This window comes from Lontra canadensis, unplaced genomic scaffold, assembly GCF_010015895.1.
Source record: "Lontra canadensis isolate GAN:19392208 unplaced genomic scaffold, GSC_riverotter_1.0 scaffold113, whole genome shotgun sequence".
Taxonomy (NCBI): domain Eukaryota; kingdom Metazoa; phylum Chordata; class Mammalia; order Carnivora; family Mustelidae; genus Lontra; species Lontra canadensis.
Window position 1 is genome coordinate 5,962,542 of NW_022631107.1, and position 18,866 is coordinate 5,981,407.

General features: G+C 44.4%; 1 protein-coding gene across 2 annotated transcripts in view; it reads left to right on the forward strand.

The window, feature by feature from the left end:
- The first annotated feature begins 309 nt into the window (after positions 1-309).
- The window catches only part of FRMD3 (FERM domain containing 3), a 302,093-nt gene continuing 283,536 nt past the window's right edge, over positions 310-18,866 (forward strand). The window contains exon 1 of one of the 2 annotated variants that reach the window (XM_032840452.1): positions 310-662. In XM_032840452.1, the coding sequence (XP_032696343.1) occupies positions 516-662 (147 nt within the window). In that variant the 5' untranslated portion in view covers positions 310-515. The remainder of the gene's footprint in view (positions 663-18,866) is intronic. The other variant, XM_032840453.1, reaches the window with a different exon arrangement.

The window sequence follows — 18,866 nt, forward strand, 5'->3', positions numbered from 1 at the left end:
GGGCAGGGACGAGCGTGACCAGGAGCCGGAGCGATCGCGGCCGGAGAGGGAGGAGGCGGCCGGGCCCAGCCTGACGCAGCGGCGGCGACGGCGGCGAAGCAGGCCACTGCCAGGGCACCCCGGCCACCAGCGCCTGCCATCCCTCCGCCTCCTCCTCCCGCGGCTCCCCGCGCGTGGGAGTGAGTGTGTCGCGCGCCCGCCCAGGGTCACGGGCCCGGGGCACCCTCTGCACGCTAGCCGGGGCGGAGGGAGGCGCAGGAGCGCGCGCGACGGGCGGAGGCGGGGAAAGGAGCCGGAGAGGCGGAGGCGAGGGAGGGGAGCGAGGGAAGGGAGGGACCCGCCTGCCGCGCCCCGGCCGCCCGGCATGTGTGGCCGCAGGCGCCCGTCGCCGCCGCTGTCCCGGGGCTGAGCCGCACCCGGGTGTCCGGGACGGTGCGTGCACGAGTGTGTCCGTCCGCGCGGGCGAGCGCTACGCCGGCCCCAAGCCTCCCGCTCGCTCCCCCGGGCCGCGGTGCATGTTCGCCTCTTGCCACTGTGTGCCGAGAGGCAGGAGGACCATGAAAATGATCCACTTTCGGAGCTCCAGCGTCAAATCGCTCAGCCAGGAGATGAAATGCACCATCCGGCTGCTGGACGACTCGGAGATCTCCTGCCACATCCAGGTGCGGGCTGCCCCAGGCGAGGGCGCGGGGGCCTTTGCGGGTGGGCGTGCGCGGGCAGGGGCGGGAGAACCCATGCGGGGGCCTGCTAGAAAGCCAGATTTCTTTCTCCGCCCTGTGAGGCTGGGAGCCCTACCCAGGGATGGGGCGCGTTATCAGCGACGGGATCCCTTCCCAGGCTTGCAAGGTGCGCGCAAGTCTCGCCGCGCCTAGGCTGGGGGCGCGGGGCAGCTTCCTCCTGGCAGAGGCTAACCCCTCGACCCCCTCCCCCGCCAGGAAATGGGAGCTCGGGGAGCCGAGAGGGACACCTGCATGTCGCCCATTCTTCCTTCCTCCCTTCCTCCACGTGGAGAAGGCATGCACCAGCTCGGGTTCACTCATTCCTCTCTTGGCGCCCGGGCTCCAGAGGGGCCCTCAGCCCCAGGGACCCGCTTTCCCTCCTTGCCGCCCTCCTACCGATGGCCTTTACTCCGCATGGTGCGGCGGGGAAGTTTCCTGGGAGTGAGAGTGGCTGGGCAGACCTGGGCTCCAGCCTTGAGGGATGGGGCGCGCGCTGCGCGGAACTGGAGCTACCCCAAAAGGAATCATGAAGTCGTTGTGTTTCAGAGAAAGGAAAAGGGTTGTGGAGCCAGCGGGGAGGGAGCCTTGCAGGACCTGGGTCCCGGGAAGAAGCGCCCCTTGGAATATTGGTGGAATATTGCTCAAGTTGGAGAAAGCAAGAGTTCTTTGGGCGAAGGTAGCTTTCCTGGCTGCCTCATCCTTGGGTTCTAAGTGCTTTTGAGCTTGCAGGAGATGTAGCGTGAGCTGCAAGGGTGTGTGTGTTTGTGTGTGTGTGTGTGTGTATGTGTGTATGCGTGTGCGCGCACGCGCACGTGCACCTTTGGTGCGCATATATGTAGGCAGATGTGTGCCCTCTCCTTTGACCCACTGAGCACTCACAATCTGGAAAGGTTGTGTCAGGGCTCAGCACGATTAGCTTCTGACTTTTAAATCTATCTGCTTATTTTTTTCTCTGGGATTTCCTCTTCTCGCCTTCCTGAGTCTTGAGGCTACAGGACTGAGCTATTTTTTAAATAGAGAACACACTATCTAGTTGCCTTGAGAGATGAATGGGGGCAGCGTCTCTCAGCGGCAGGAATACGTCTCTGGGCTGTGTTAACCCCACAATGAATGAATGAATGAAAGGTCTTTCCCATTTGTTTGTTTGCCGGTGGAAGTTTGTGACACAGAGACAGTGGCAACTAATTCGTAAGCAGAGGATTGAACAAGTTTCCAGGCAGGAACGTGGTGTCCCACCTGATGTCCCAGGAGAGTAGGAGCCCAGTGAATTTTCTGGAGGATCTTGAATTTCATTCTTAGTGAATCGGTGCTGCTAAACTTAATAATAAAGGGATTAGCAGGTTAGGCAGTTTTCCGTCCTGCCACAGGGTTGCACAGAAACATTTTGGCATGCACTGTCTTGTGATCCAGAGGTAGTTGTTGGTGTACCTTGCCTTAGGTCCTGGAGTGGATGTACAGATCCTTTAACCTGCATCGAATATGTAAATAACGGAGGGACCAGCAGCAGAGAGTTAGGGATGCTGAGTTCTCCTCTGCTTTCTCAGCCCTCTGTGTGCCCAGTCCTGTCCCACTTGGAGTTGACACCACAGGTTTTATCCCTTTCCGTACTTAGTCTTCCTTAGAATAGATAAGTAGTCCCCAAAGGGCATGTATTTGTTGTCTGGTGTCTGGGAAACAATAAATTTGTAGCCAGTCTAATAATAGTTTGGCAAGTTAGCGTTTTTGCGGCCCTACTGATGCCGAAGAGGTTAAAATGCTGTGTTCAAAAATGTTGATTTTTTTGGAATTGTTTCAAACTCACATGTTTCATTTTGTGGTCCATCTTTTTGGCTTCTTCTGTCCACAAATGGTGATGATTGTTTAACCAATAAGGGGGAATTCAAAGATCCTATATTGATAATTTTGGAACTTACTTTCCTAGACTTTTCCAAACCCAGGAAGTGAAATTGTATTTCTGGGTACAGAGTCACAAACAACCTTCCCTGTGTTTAACACTAGAACAAAATGGTATTTTGAAAAAAGGAACCTCTCGGAGGAACCCGTCCATGCCCTCGGGGAGCTGCCTGTTCTTCCTTCCCTGCTTGCCTTTTCCCCCTCTCTTCCAAGGGAATCACAAAGTTTAAAGAAGTGTACGGACCATCATCCAGTGTCACACATCCTCACCATGACCTGCACAGAATGGGACTTATGGAATTTCCCCCACAAAACAACAGCTTTTAATTATTCTGTCTCAAATTATGTAATTGACAGAGAAAACTTACAAAGAAACAACCAAGTGGCCCAGTCTCAGCTGCCTGAGATCCATTTCCAAATGGTGCTGAAAGTCACTTGCTCTGTCTCTTTCCAAAGAGTTTAGGTTGTTTGTCCCATCAGGTTATTAGGGTGTGAAGGTTTAGGTCAGAGGAGGAGGAATTCCAAATGAACAGGGAGCAAAAGGAGAGTTTGGGGCACTGAGGGAGGCCTGGGGAGTGGAAGGAGTGGCTGAATATTCCCTACTGGGCTTTTCCAACGGACTCAACCTTTGAAGTCTGGATAGCGTAGAGGGACATGAGTTAATTCTAACCCCTTTATTCAGTCTTGATGCTTCAAGTAGGGTGGAATCCTAGCCATGTTCCCCACTCTATCCACTTTCTTCAGAGGCTGGCATGGTTAGTCACAGCTCCTTCTAATGAACTTGTCATTTTTAATACTGACTTTTATTGAGTAAAATGTAGACTTTTCACATTATACATTCTTTAGCAAAGCCTCGTAAACATGCTTGATATTATTGGAATTGGCTGGGAATTTTGATTTGTGTTTGAACAGAAATCTTAGTCCAGTACTTAATACATAATAGGCATTGAATAAATACTCATAAATGTAGATTTCCTTCGTAGGCTGTTAAATCCATAGGGTAGGAACATTTTGTGGTGGTGGTTGTTGTTTATTAAGGATTCCCCAATACTGAGAGTAGTACCTGGCATATAATCCTGTTCGACAAACACTTGCTGATTGAATGAGTGCTCAGTAATCTAATCTAGGTCATTACTTATCATCATGAGAGTAACATGATGACATTGGTTTGGGAATCAGGAGGTACATGGTTTAATTATGTTATCAACCAGTTTTGTGACACTTAGCAAGTCAGTTGACATTTGGAGTCAATGTTTCTTTTCCTCTTTTGTAAAATAAGGGAGTTGGGTTAGATGGCTAGTTCCAATTTAATAAATCTGATTTAATTGCTATGTAGACTAGTCGCATTTGAGTGAAACACTGTTAACAGAGTGGTTGGATACACATTATCCCATGATTTTCATACCTCCATTTTATTGATGATATTGTGTTATGGAGTGTGGCCTTTATTTTTTAGATGGGAGAAATAAGGGTCAGAGAGATTAAGCAATTTGGGTCATCTGGCAAGTAGGTAGGTTAGAACCCTGGTCGTTGGACTAAAATTTCAGAGTTCTTCTCAGTGGCTGTCTCTTGAGACTTGAGAGTTAGGATGTTTTGGGCTTCCTAAGAACCCCAAAGAGAGTAAGAGAGTAGCCAAGTTAAAGTGGATTAAATGATAAGTACACTAACTGTCTTACCTAATGAAAAGTCCAGAGTTCGGCCAGCTACAGGGTTGCTCAGTGGTTCTGCATGGACCCAGGCGCTTTCCAACTTCCCACACTGTTAACCTCAGCATATCTGCTATGGTGCTTAGAGTGGTCATTCCTACAAGGTAGTGGCCATATTTGTGGCTGTGAGTCAGGCACCACCGTATCTACCATTGCAGAGGTGGTACTTCCGTATGCATATCACGAGGAAGATCTTTTCCAGAGGCCCCTATCAGCCTTCCCATCAGATCTTGTCGGGTGGGATTCAATCATACACCTGTGTGCTAGCTGTAGAAGAGTTTAGGAATGTGTGCTTTTGGTCTCTATGTTCTTGCCTCTCTATAGTGGGAGGAGGGCTTTGGCATTATGGAAGCAGTGGAGAAGTGTGTGTGTGTGTGTGTGTCCTTCTGTGGTGGGAGGAAGGGATAACTATTGGCTAAGCAAGCAGTAGTGTCTTTCGAATAAGTCAATTTGGGGAATGGTAACATAATTAAACCATGCATCTCCTGATTCCCAATTATGATTATTGTTAGAATAAAACTGTCAGCAAAGTTTAATAAGATGTTATCTAAGTCCTGGCTTATTATAGGCAATCTCTGTGTGATCAAATTCCAGAATGAGAAGAATTGTCGGATTGTCCTTTGTTGTGTGTGTTAAGGATCACTTCCGTCCTTACTGAGCTGGTGGGTTCTTGGTAGCTCTGAGTCATCTGACATAGAGTGAGCACCTCTGGTACAGCTCTACTTGTTGAAGAAGCCCTATGACCAAGAAGTCAAGAACTTTGAACCCTGGCTTGACCACTGACTAGCCAGGTGACTTTGGACAAGTCACTTTACCAGTTTGGGTCTCAGTTTGCTCATCTGTAAAGTGGGGATAATAATGGCCTAGACCTCATGGGGTTGTTGTAATGCTTGGTAACTGGCCCACAGTGAGAGCCAAAACAATGTTGACTGTTATCTTTCTATTATGTGAAGGTATATTCGAGATAATTCTAAATAGTGGGGAGGCTTTGGCTTAAATCTAATGTCTTGAAGTCTAAATTCCATTTTATGATGGTGCAAGACTTTGAGCAAGTCACTGGGCCCCTGTCGTTCCTCTGTAATTCCCCAGTTGCCAATCTCCACTGGGTTGTTGGGAGGATGTACATGAAATGCATCATAAATGTCAAAACATCACTCAAATGTAGAACACCACTTTAATAGCTGGGGAAAAAAAGAGAGTAGTTTACTGTTCTTTGAATTTCTTACCCGTTGGAACAGGTACTTGAATATCACATGCGAACGTTCATATGTGCTGAGTATCAGGCCCCATGCCAATCCAGGTGGTGAAATCCAATTGGGGTCCAGCTCACAGCCACACCTCTTCTGATAATAAGGACAATCCAACACTTTTCTCTGTCGAACTCACCTAGAATGCCATTCAGAGTCCACTGAAAATCAGACACAAAAGGAATAGCAGGGAGAGACACTTTGTTAAATACCATGGTCCAGCTCTGACGTTTTTAGGCCTGGATTACATGGGCCAGCTCTTTGTATTAAGGATATTGTGAAAAAAAAAGTAACGTTATTTCAATGGTCTGCTAAGATCTTATCTCTTGATGTCCTCAAAGCAATAGCAAAGTGTATTGAGTGCAGAGAGAATGTAACACTGTTGGCTCCCCCTCATTTGGACAGTCTGTCTGCTGGGTGCTTGTAACTACGTCTAACAAATTCTAATTCAGACTGGCTCGAACATCGAGGACATTTACTGGCTCTTATATCCTGATGTCTTGAGTTAAGTGCTTCATTCAAGGACTCTCCTGCTTTCTGTAAGGCTTTATCCTCAGACTGGCCTTGAGATGGTTATGGTAATGTCAGCCCTCACCTTTTCATGGGACACCCTCCAGAGGCAGAGGGGAACTACTCCCAACCCAGCATTCCCACAAAAGTCCTGCAGCCATTCTTATCAGACCTAAGTCACAGGCCTGCCCCTAAACCAGTGACTCTGGTCGGTGGCTTAAAGTGAGCAGAACTTGACCCTGGGACTCAGCATGGAGTTAGCCTCCTTCCAGGAGGTGGCTGGCATGGGAGGAGGGGTCAATGCCTAAAAATCAGGGGTCTCTTGAGAAGGAGGGTAGGGAAATGGCTGCTAGGAAGATAACCCACAATACCCACGCTAGCTGTTTGGTCTGGGTCAGTGGTTCTCAAATTGTGTTCTGGGGACCCCCAGATGTCCCTGAGATCAGCATGGGTCAGTACTTCTTCTCTTTTTATTGCTATATTCCATTCCGTTGTGTGGATAGATCACATTTTATCAGTTCTCCAGTTGGTGAAAATTTGGGTTGTTTCCACTTTTTGTCTGTTGCAAATAACGTTGCAGTGAACATTCCTTTACAGGTTTCTGTGTGGACACATTTCTTTTGGGTTTATACCTGGGAGTGACATTACTAGATCGATGTTTAACCTTTGGAAGACTGACTTTCAAACCGTTTTCCAAAGTGGCTGTGCCATTTTACGTCTCCATCAGTAGTGCACAAGGGTGTTGATTTCTGCATATCTTTGCCAACACTTGTTGTTATTTGTCTGTTTGATTATAACCAGCTCAGTGGGTGCGAAGTGGTATCTTATCATGGTTTTGATTTTCATTTCCTTGGTGCCTATGATTTTGAGCATCTTTTCTTGTGCCAGGGGGCCTATGTGTATCTTTTTTGGAGAATGGTCTATTTGGATCCTTTGCCCTGTTTTAAATTGGATTTTTAAATTTTTGTTATTGAGTTACAAGAGTTCTTTATATATTCTGAATACTTATGCAATACATGACCTGTAAATATTTTTCCTATTCTGTGGGCTGTCTCTTTACTTTCTTGGTGGTGTCAGAAATTTTAAAATTTTGGTGAAATTCACCTTCTTTTCTCTTTTGTTGCTTGTGTTTTTGATGTCGTAGTTGGGAACTATTGCATAGTCCAGGGTCATGAATACTTATGCCTATGTTTTAACAGTTTTATAGTTTCGCATTTAGGTTTTTGATTCATTATTATATTAATGTGTCATTTATATACCACAAAATTTACTATTTTAAGGTGTACATTTCAGTGGATTTTAGTGTGTTCAAAAGGTTGCGCAACGATGACTACTGTATTTCCTGAAGGCTGTCATCCTCCCCCGGATAAACCTGTGCCCATTAACAGTCCAAGAGTGTTCGGTTCCAATTCCACTGTTTGAAGAGGGGAGTTCCTCTCATATACCTGACAATTCTCTGATATCACCTACACCTACAACTCCATTTTTACACTGTCTACCTGGAGATCACATCACATCCTATAGGCTCAGTCCCACGAGACTGCCTCCACTTGAGAAGCCAGTCACGAGGCTAGGTTGTCATGTAAGCTTCTGACTGACTGGCTGTAGAGTGGAGGTTCCCACGACCTCCTCCTTGAGTTTGATTAATTTGCTGGAGTGGCTCCCAGAACTCAGAAACATTCTACTTACCCGATCACTAGTTTATTATAAAAGTATGTAACTCAGGGAACAGCCAGATGGAAGAGATGCATAGGGCAAGGTTAAGGGGGAAGGAGGTACAGCTTCCATGATCTCTCCAGGAATACCAATCTCCTAGCACCTCTCTGTGCTAACGACACTCTCAACCCAGAAACTCTCCAAATCCTGTCATTTTGGGTTTTTATGGAGGCATCATTACACAGGCACAATTGGTTAAATCGTTGGCTGTTGGTGGTTGAACCCAATTTCCATCTCCTCCCTGGAGTTCAGGGAGATGGGACTGAAAGTTCCAACCCTCTAATCACATGGTGGGTTCTCCTGGCAACCAGCCCCAGTCCACGGGGGATTTCCAAAAGTCACCTCATTAACATGACAAAAGACACATTTATTGTCCACCTCACTTAAGAAATTGCAAGGGTTTTTATGAGCTCTCTGCCAGAAAGGAGGACAAAGACAAAATATATATTTCTTATTGTAATTCACAGTAACACACAGCTACTCCTCATCTTTGATCCAATTTGAGTTAACTTTTGTATAGGGTGTAAAGTAGGGGGTCCAGCTTTATTCCTTTGCGTTTGAATATTCAGCTGCCCTAGCACCATTGTTTGGAACAACGATTATCTTCCCCATTGAATTGTCTTGTCATCCTTTTTGAGATGTTTGCTTTTCCACTCTTATTCTTGCACAAGTGTGCAGTGGAGTTTTCCAGAGGCTATATGATATGTGATATAGAAATGCATTAAATGCAGAAGCAGGTGTGAGAATCCACCTGTCTTCTTTTGAGCCAAACCTTAAAGATACTTGCAAAAATGTAAACCGTGCTATTTTTCTCACATAATCAGTTATTAGTTTGCAAATACAGGTTATTTTTTATACAATATGCAATTTTTGTTAACGTGCAGTGGGTTTATTATCTTTACATGAATCAAAAACCGAATATTCAGAAGAATTCTCAGGAAATTGATATACCCAACCCAAATAAAAATTCTACAGATCCTCTGCAGTGTGAGGGGGTTTGGAGGCCAATAAGATTAAGAATTGCAGGTTTTGGTGACTCTCAATTTACTGAATGTCTTGAAATATTAAAAAAAAAAAAAAAAGACCAAATAAAACAAAATAGAATTCCCAATGCATCTTGGGCCTCCAACCTGACAAGTTACAGGTATTTGAAATGATATCAACTAGATAAAAAACACCAGTGTGTACATGGAAAATGTGTATATGCATATTTGGAATTCTTAGTAATAACCAAGTGCCTGTGTGTGGGGAGGGCGGGGGGCAGTGTTGAGCAAAGGACAGGGCCTGGCTCCATTGGAGTAAGCATTTCCTGGTTGTACTTGCTTTCCAACTGAATCTTCATCTTTCACCTCTGGCAATTAAAAGCCATGTCTTGAGACCCTCTTTTGATTGTGAAAAATGTGCAGTAACCATGCGTTAAGAGTTTAAAATGTAAACTACTTGAATGCAGTCTGTTAGTCACTTGCATTCTTAAGTTGTTCCTTCTTTTTCTAAGTAGGCATTCTGGGAAAACTTAAAGGTTGCCCGGATGGAATTACCAGAATGTGTCCTGCAGAGAATCTAATACGAGATTCATGCGCGTGAGAGATAGGCATTTGGTACATAGCACCGTTCCCTGTTAGTTCCCACTCTGTGTGATGAAGGGTTCAAGTTGCTTCTGTGAAGTAGCAGAGAGCCAGACATGGAGTCTAGAGATGGGGAAAAGTGGGATTATAATCTGGAATCATTAGGGCAGGTTTTGCAACTGGGAGTTGAATTTAATTCAGACTCAAAGGAGTTGGTGTTCAGCTCTTGGGGGGGGGCGGTGTGTGTATAACAGTTCTGTCTCTAATATTCATGTGGATCTTCTGTGTTCTTGTTAAAATGCAAATTCTGATCCAGGAGGTCTTAAGGTGGGCCCTGGAATTCAGCATTCTAGTAAGAGTCTAGATGCTGCTTCTGGTCTGTGTACCACACTTGGAATAGTCAGGTGTTAGAGGAATTTATCTGTCTCATAATCAAATTCTTAATTTCCTTGAGTGTGGGGACTTTTTGGCCCTTATCTCCCTTAATAACCCTTCACTCGACACATTTCCCTCAGTAGATGGTCCATGAATGTTTGAGTAAGTGAATGAATGAATAAATAAAGGAACCCATCCAGGTGCATGTATCATGATAGACCGAAATACTGATTAGACACTGATCCCGGGGCTCACATGATTCCTTTTGATTCCCAGCTGCAGGCAAATCACAAGTCTGTTTTTTCAAGCAGGATTTCCTTTGATGGTCAATCTGATGAAGTATGGAACATCTGAGAGCACGTGGGGGCCCTGGGTTAATAAGAGACTCCGTGTCCCTCTGGGCTACACTTCCCACTTTTGCTTTCCTGTATCCTGGGCTCTCAGTGGCCTTGCAGAGGAACTCTGGCAACTCCTTGACACAAACAAATCATTTTGTATAAGCCAGTAGTGCCTGGAAGCTCCCGGAGGAATAGGGGACCCAGCTGTCCTCACTTGCCGAAGGGACCCCAGGGGACAGTGACCCTGGAGGACAATGGAAAATACATTCGAGGTGTAACATAAGCTTTGAAGCTGTTTGTTTTGGTGGCTTTCCCTGAAGATTCAGGAGGGAAGGAGAGGATAACTTTAGAAAAATAAATGAAATTTATTCTAAGAGGAAAGAACAATGGCATAGATCAAGCAGTTTCCACCGCCCCCCCCCCAAAATGAATTAGTGAAGTTTTTTGAAATAACATTGATAAGCATTTCAAAAATATTTCCTATATGCCAAGTACAGAGCTGGGAACTGGATAGAAATAGAAAAAATTATCAGCCTTTAAGAAGCTCCCAGTCATTTGGGGGAAGAGAGACAAGATAGTGTGGCACAAGGACAAAACCACAGCCGTAGGTACAGGTATGGGGAAGTGGAGGACCAGGAGGGGGCATTTGTGTCAGACTCGGGGATCAGTAAGTATTTCTGGTATAGATTAACTTGATTAATAATTAAAGGACAAGTGGAAATCAATTCTTTGAAGGAGGAGAAAAAGGCATTTAGGCACTTCAAATAAGGTGAGCCTTTGCTTGGGATAAAACCCTGAGCATGAAACAGCATGATCAGATACAGAAATGAAATGAAGGGAGGGTCTGGGATTAAGTGCCAGGACGTCGGTTTCCGTAACAAAGGTAATGGCCATAACCCCCGAAGGAGAGACAAAACTGGCCACGTAATTTTTGGGGCCCAGTGCAAAGTGAAAATATGGAACCCTTTGTTCAAAAATGAAGAATTTCAAGAAAACCAAGTGCGGGGCCCTTCTAAGCATGGGTGATTCACCCAGGAAGCTGGCCCTGAGATGATCGAATAAAGGGGAGACAGGTTGGGGGAGGTAGGTGATGGTGAGTTTCATTTTGGGCTCTTAACGTTGAGGAGCTTGTGGGACACCTGAATGGAGAAATCCTAGCTGGAAATAAGCAAGGAAAGTCAGCAGAGAGGTCTGGCATGGAGACACCAATCAGGGGATCCTTTGTGTTCATGCAAATAGTGGTAGAAGCCATGTGGGTTTGTGAATGAAACGATCAGGATGGGTCTTTTTTGTCTATCTTTCTGCTTGGAACATCCCTGTAGATCAAACCAATGGATTCTGAGCTCTGGAATTCTCTCCAAGAGTACTTGATCATTTTAACTTTGTAAGGCAACTTTGACCAGAGTAGGAGCTTCTCCATTTTCTTCTGCAAGTAGGCCACACAAATCAGAGTTACGGGTGGAAAAATATTTTTCTGCTCTTCATCCTCATTTCTTTGCTTGGACTATCAAATGAGAAAAGTCCCCTCTCAGCTGGAAGCGTCTGATTACAAAGCATAGGATTTGCACGCTAGGGAAGTCACCCTTTGAGACGGTGTCATGACCATTAAATAGATAATACATTTTAAAATCTTTTCAACCTTGTACATAATTAAAGTAAACATGTTGTATGAGGAGCAACTTTGCAAGTTATGTTGTAATAATTGATCTTTTATTCAATATTAATTTATATCTTAGAGAGCTCCTTTAGCAAATTTTTTTGTACTTAGTTCCCAGGGGATTATTGTAAATTTTAATTAAAGTGAATTCAAGTTCTGTAAAACTACTCCAAGAAATAATCTATGATGAGTAATGTAATGACTTGGATCTTAGGTGTACAGTAGAGTTTTTGTCTGAATATATATATATCTATGTATCTTGCTAAGGTTTGAAGTATGATTATTCTGTAGCAGGGGAAAGCAATTAGCATGTAACAGATTAGGGTCTGGCTTATTATCTCTCCCTTTACAGGTGTAATTTTTGCTTTAAGACACTAGGGCTTGCTGGTCAACATTGTTCAAGAAAAGATTGAACCAGGGTCTTGACATATAAACTGAAAATTCAAACACAGTATCATTTACTAATGGATTGGTAATAAAAATAAGCAGGCTTAAACTATCAGTAACTACTGAGATTTATTAATAGAAGAGGGGACAAAAGCCTATTTAATAAGTTGGCTAATGATTCCTCCTTGATGTTACTAGCTGATGTTGTTTTTTTGGGTTGGTCTGTGTATGTATTGTTGCTCATTGTTCTGAAAATAATGCTCGTCCTTGTGATCTGATCTGTATCTGTATGTAGGTGTTATCTGCAATGGTGTGATGGTGTTGGGTATTTACTGCTCTTTGTTTAGTAGCATTCTTTCCCTTCCCTCATATGCCTCTTGATATCCTTGAGTAGTATGTTAATAATGTGCATTAGCTAGTTGATTCAATTGAGATCCAGAGAGGTGATGTGATTTGCCTAAGGTCACATACTTAGCAAAATTAGGATGGGACCTGGTGTCTTGAATTTTAAGTTTGCTCCTAAACTTATATTAAATGCTATTATCTTGATTTTGAATCTTCTTTGGTAGTCTAAATGATGTGATTCTTTTTCAGTGGGAACTTTTTTTCTTTTTTTTTGTTTAAGATTTTATTTATTAGGGAGAGAGCATGTGAGTGAGGGGAGGGGCAGAGGGAGAGGTAGAGAATATCAAGCAGATGCCATCTGAGAACAGAGCCCACCATGGGACTTGATCTCACGACTCTGAGATCATAACTTGAGCCAAAATCAAGAGTCTGCTGCTCAACCTACTGAGCTACCCAGGTGCCCCTCACTGGCAACTTTCCCAATAGCAAAGGGAAAAACCATACACTGACCAGAAAGCATATTGACACTTTAGAACTGCCATCCAAGGACACAATTTTAGTTCTTTTCTACTTTCTTTTAGTCAACATGTCATTCAGCCTATAGCTACATGAAAATTGTGACCAACTTATTATGTATTTATGCATATATTGCTGTGTAACATAATTAGATCATTGAAAGATACCTTCCCTTTCTCTTCACATGTTGGTATAGACATAGCTTGTAGTTTGAAATTTCAAAGGAACTCCTAAAAATTGAAAGGGGAAAAAAAAGAGGAAGGATGATGTCAATAGAATTTTCTTTCTGTCTTTTATGGTAATTTACCTTCTAGTTTTGAAACTGACTCTGGAAGCTGAGATCTTAGCAATCCCAGACAATGGTATTTAGAGCTCTTCTGGAAACATAGGAAAACAAAGCATTTGTTAGTTAGGCAAGAGCCATATCCTTGTCAGGCTCTCTTTGTTTTGAAAGCTGAGGCGGAATAAGAGCTCTAGAGTCGGGCGGAAGAAACACTCCGTACCACCTGGAGCCCTGTCAAGGGTAACTTCACCTCTTGGGTTCCCAAACCTCAAGGGAGAGGCACTTATGCTGAGGGCCATCATGGCGCAGGGGATGGTAGGGGCACCTTGAAAGGCACCTTTTGTCTCCATGTTTGGAGACATCCTTTCTCCAAGTGTAGGCGGCACCTTCTTGGTTCAGTGCTGATTAAAAGGAAAAAGAAAAGGAGAAAAAGTTGTAGAGTGGATTCAAGGGCAGCTGTGAAGTCTGAGTTTGCAACTCTAGCAGCAGTGTGGTAATTTGAGAAGAGCAAATTAGAAGAACAAAGCAGATTTTAATCATATGCCACAGAGCGGAAGGTGGTTTAGGTTTATCTCCAAATTGTACCTCCATTAGAGAAAGGGAGGCTTTTAATGCTATTATCCAGTATTTATTGTTAAGGGTTTCTTTCTTCTTTCTCCCCAGTCTTTCTTTAGTACACTCACTGGGTGGGGAATGCCAGCCTTTGGATTGAGCAGTGGTTAAATATAAAACTTTTTTTTTTTTTTTTTTTTTTTTTGGTGTTGTGGGAAATGGAGAGAGAGAAAAGAAGAGACAGGGAGAGACAGAGAGAGAAGTTGTGGGAGAGATCATTGATTTTGAGATTCAAGCTCTTTATTCTTTAGAAAACTTTGGTGTGAAGGTAAAATTGAATATTAAGAAAGCATTTCCTCCCATTTTCCCAGTGTCCGTCTGTCCATCCATGCATCCATCCATCTGTTCATTCGTCTATCAACTTATCTACCCACTCAGCCACCTACCCTCCATCCAACAAGCATTTATCGAGCACCCCAATTAAGGATTGGCCTGAGTATTAGAGATACAGAGTTAGATAAAAATGTAGTCCTTTGCAGCCCAGTGGGGAAGATGCATATATAAACAGATTCAAGTTGGTACAGCTGATAGGAGGACACCAGGATATTGTTGGAGCCCATAGGCTCCAACAGGAAGGAAGGTCTGTCCTTCCTTTAATCTCTGCTTGCTCTCCTCCAAAGTCACTACCCAAAAGGATGTTCTTAAAAAGGATCACTGATACTTCCTTACTCACATTTACTTGTGAATAAGAACATCTTTGAGAACTTTGCTCTTCACGCAGATATCTCAGCCAAAATTGTCCCTTGCTGTAAAATGTGATTTCAAGAGAAGTCACAAACTCCCTTTGCTGCTTTTTACCAGATTTTCACCTGCCAAGTGTCCCCCATACAGAAATTCTGGAGTAGCCACGGGGCTTCTTCTTGCCTGAGAAGGACAGGGAAGGCTTTCTGGAGATGATGTCTCAAATGAGTTTTAAAGAAAAGGTAGGCATTGTCTGGCCAGTAAATTGGGGGAGTGCGTTCAGAAGGGGTACCGCTAGGGAAGGAAGGGCATTCTAGCAGAAGACTGAGCATAGGCAAAGGCACGGTGTTTGTGGGAAGCTAAGAGAAATGCAGCATGGGGATGCCTGGGTGGCTCAGTGGGTTAAGCCTCTGCCGTTGGCTCAGGTCATGGTCTCAGGATCCTGGGATGGAGTCCTGCATCAGGCTCTCTGCTCAGCGGGGAGCCTGCTTCCCCCCTCTCTGTGCCTGCCTCTCTGCCTACTTGTGATCTCTGTCAAATCAATAAATAAAATCTTAAAAAAGAAAAAAAGGAAATGCAGTGTGGTTTAATGTATCCACAGAGAGGTGTGTTCTATGCAGTGGAAAGTCGAACAGTTACCAGCACAGATGGTGTAGACAGTAGGGTGGAGAGTTGGGAGTTGAGAAAACCATATGGCTACTGTTTGCTGGGCAGTGGTTGGTTGAGGCGTGGTTTGCCTGGGCCAGAATGACCTGGAGAACTGTTTGGCATCTTAGCTTTCCTTCTAGAGCTGGAGGTAATGCACACTGGGTGCTTTATCACGGGCTTTGAAGGCTTCAGTGCTTCCTGAAAAGCATCACCCTGAGAAACACTGAAGTTTTCAAGTTCTTAGGGAAAGTTTTAAACTTTTATGTGTCACTGGGATGGTGATGGTTCCATGATCTTCAGTGATCCCAGTGGTAAAGCAAGTCTGCCTTTCTTTCTTCTTTCCTCCCTCCCTCCCTCTCTTCTTCTCCCTCCCTCCCTCCCTTCTTTCCTTCCTTTCTTTTTAAAGATTTTGTTTATGTATTTGACAGAGACACAGCCAGAGAGGGGACATAAGCAGAGGGAGTGGGAGAGGGAGAAGCAGGCTTCCCGCTGAGCAGGAAGCAGAGAGCCCGATGTGGGTCTCGATCCCATGACCCGGGGATCATGACCTGAGCCTAAGGCAGGCGTTTAACAGCTGAGCGACCCAGGTGCCCTGCAAATCTTTCTTAATTAGGGATCAGGAAACTGACAGCCTTTCCAGGGCAACTCACCCCATTAACTTGTTAGGGTAGTCCTGAGCCCAGCCAGGGAGGGCCTGATGGGAATCCTCGTGGAGGTTCCAGGAAGTGAGTGTTGAACAGAAGTGAGATGATTTGAAAAAGCCCTCCTTCTGCACTTCAGACAAGCATTGTCCAATAGAGCTTTTGTGCTGCTGAAACTGATTTCTGTCTATGCCGCCCAACTTGGTAGGCACTAGCCTTCGTGGCTGTTGAGCTCGTAAAATGTGACGTATGTGCCTGAGAAACTGAACTCCGATGTTACTTCATTTTAATTCATTAAAAATCTCAATCTAGATAGCTACACATGCTTGTGGTTATTGTATTGGACGACACAGCTTAACATCTTTGCGGTGACTAACTCTGGGAGGAGAAAGGAATTGAGAGTCCAGTGGGGGGGACAACGCCTGGAAGCCTTCTTGCTTATCTCTATGTACTTCTGTGCCATTTGAACTTTTGGTAAGCTTGTGTTTTGTAGCTTCATAATTTTAAAAGCATAAGACATTTGGAGCAAGATCTGTGTGCCTTTATTCTCCCAGAGGACTTAGAAAATTGGGAAGGAGTTTTGATTTTTAGTCCAAGAACTACACACTTCTCGGGAGCGCTGGAAACCCAGAGAAGAGAAGACACTCACTTACCCTAGTGAGTGACCAGCAGGGCTGGGGCCCAGAGATCCAGATCCATTTTCGTTGTTCTTTCGACTTCGAGATAAGGCCTGGTTCCTGTGAGCTCAGTCAGTGTTGCTATTTTTTCTCTGTACCTAGAAATAAGTGACATACAATGCCTTAGGTTCAAATTCCACTGTTCATTGCTGATGTATATGGGAAAGAGGTTGACTTTTGCATGTTAATCTTGCTTTTCTGTTGATGAGTTCAGATTTTCTACATAGACAGTCATGTTATCTGCGAACAAAACCAGTTTTATTACTTCCTTCCCGTTTCTTTTGTTGTCTTTTTGCATTGGCAAGGACATCCTGTACCACGTTGAAAAGGAGTTGTGAGAGGGGACATCATTGCCTTGTCCCTAATCTTAGTGGGAAAACTTATGTGTTTCTCACCATTGAGTATGATGTTAGCTGTAGGGTTTTTTGTGAAATTTTTTTATCAAGTTGAAAAAATTCCCCTCTGTTCCTAGTTTACTGAATTTATTTTTTTTGTATCATGAGTGCTATTGGATATTGTCATATGCTTTTGCTGAATTTATTGATTCATGTGGTTTAAAAAATTTTTCTTAATTAATTAAATTATTTATTTGACAGAGAGAGAGAGATCATAAGTAGGCAGAGAGGCAGGCAGATAGAGTGGGGGAAGCAGGCTCCCCTCTGAGCAGAGAGTCTGATGCGGGGCTCGATCCCAGGCCCCTGAGATCATGACCTGAGCTGAAGGCAGAGGCTTTACCCACTGAGCCACTCAGGTGCCCCTTAATTTTTTTTTGCTTGTTGTGATGGATTCCATTAATTGATTTTTGAACGTCAAACCTGTCTGGTATGCCTGGGATGTGTCTCACTTGGTTGTGACGTGTAATTCTTTTTAGATTTTTAAAATTTATTTATTTATTTATTTGACAGACAGAGATCACAAGTAGGCAGAGAGGCAGGCAGAGAGATAGGGGGAAGCAGGATCCCTACCGAGCAGAGAGCCCTATGTGGGGTTCGATCCTAGGACCCTGAAATCATGACCCAAGCCAAAGGGAGAGGCTCAACCCGCTGAGCCACCCAGGCGCCCCATGTGACTTGTAATTCTTTTTATATGTGTTGGATCATGCAGTGATTTAGAGAAAGGAAATTAAAACTTCTAATTATTGATAAATAAACAGTGCCTCTCAAATCAGCAGTTTTCCCTCCATCATTTATTTTGGAGATAATATATTTTATCTTTAATAATTATTGCAGAACACATAGTAAAAGTTCAAATCGTACAAAAGACTACCCAGTGAAAAATAAATCCTTTTACATCTGCCCTCAGATGTACTCTTCAGAGGTTACCACTTACCACAGATTTTTTTGGGTGCATCTTTCCAGAATTTTCTGTTTCCTTTCAGAAAACAGTACTGACTGCCTTTTATTAAGGAGTAATGACAACCTCATGGGGCTGTAGTTTGTATGGGCCGCATGACCTAGAGAATTGTTTTCTAGGGCTACCTTGGTTACACTTCTAGAACTAGGGGTAAGATGTGGTTTTGTTTTTGTTTGCCTCAGGCTTTGTATGCTTCCAGAAATGTTGGAGCCGACTTTATGTTTCTCTAAGCTCCTTTGTTCTCTTTGGCGGTCTTGCGCGTATGCGCTGGATGGTAGAGGGTCACCTCTGGGGTTTGAGCGTCCTTACCTCTTTTTCCATCCTGTCATCTCAGTTCCCTCCTCTGTCGTGTGACTGGAATAAATGTTCTTCCCCTTCTCTGTGTGCCTCCCTGTCCTGCACACTTAGGATGTCTTCAAAGAGGACCTTTCCTCCCAAGGGTCCTGTTTAAAATTCTACTCCCTCAGTGATGTGTGAAGAACAGTCAGAGACGTTGAAAGACATCTGACGTGTGACATTCCTTCCAGAGAACAGTGACTTACTTAAATCCCAGAGGACCCCGGAGCCTGAGGGGCAAGAAGAAAGGAGGCCTGGCCTCTGGGAGGAGAGCAGAAAGGGAAGAGACTTCTCAGGTAGTGTGTGAATGTGTCTTGCCGTGAAGGTTTTGGTTGGATCTATGACCTGGCTGCATCCCGTGCTCAGTTTTTGGAGGGCCTAGAAAGATTTCCCGATGGATCCATTGATCAGCCAGGAAACCTTTAACAAAGCAACAGAATTTTCATGCCCCATAGTGCACACTAGCTAAGGCTTCTCTCTAAAGCGCCACTCCAAATCACATTGTTCCTCGTGACATTCGTCGTAGCACCTGTGGCTGATTATTAATTTGTTCATTGCTTTGTTCATTGCTGTGTGTGTCTGTCTTCCCCACCATACTGGCAGCTCTGCGAGCGGAGGGATGCGGCTGTATCCCAGTGTCTAGAACATGCCCATTGCCTGG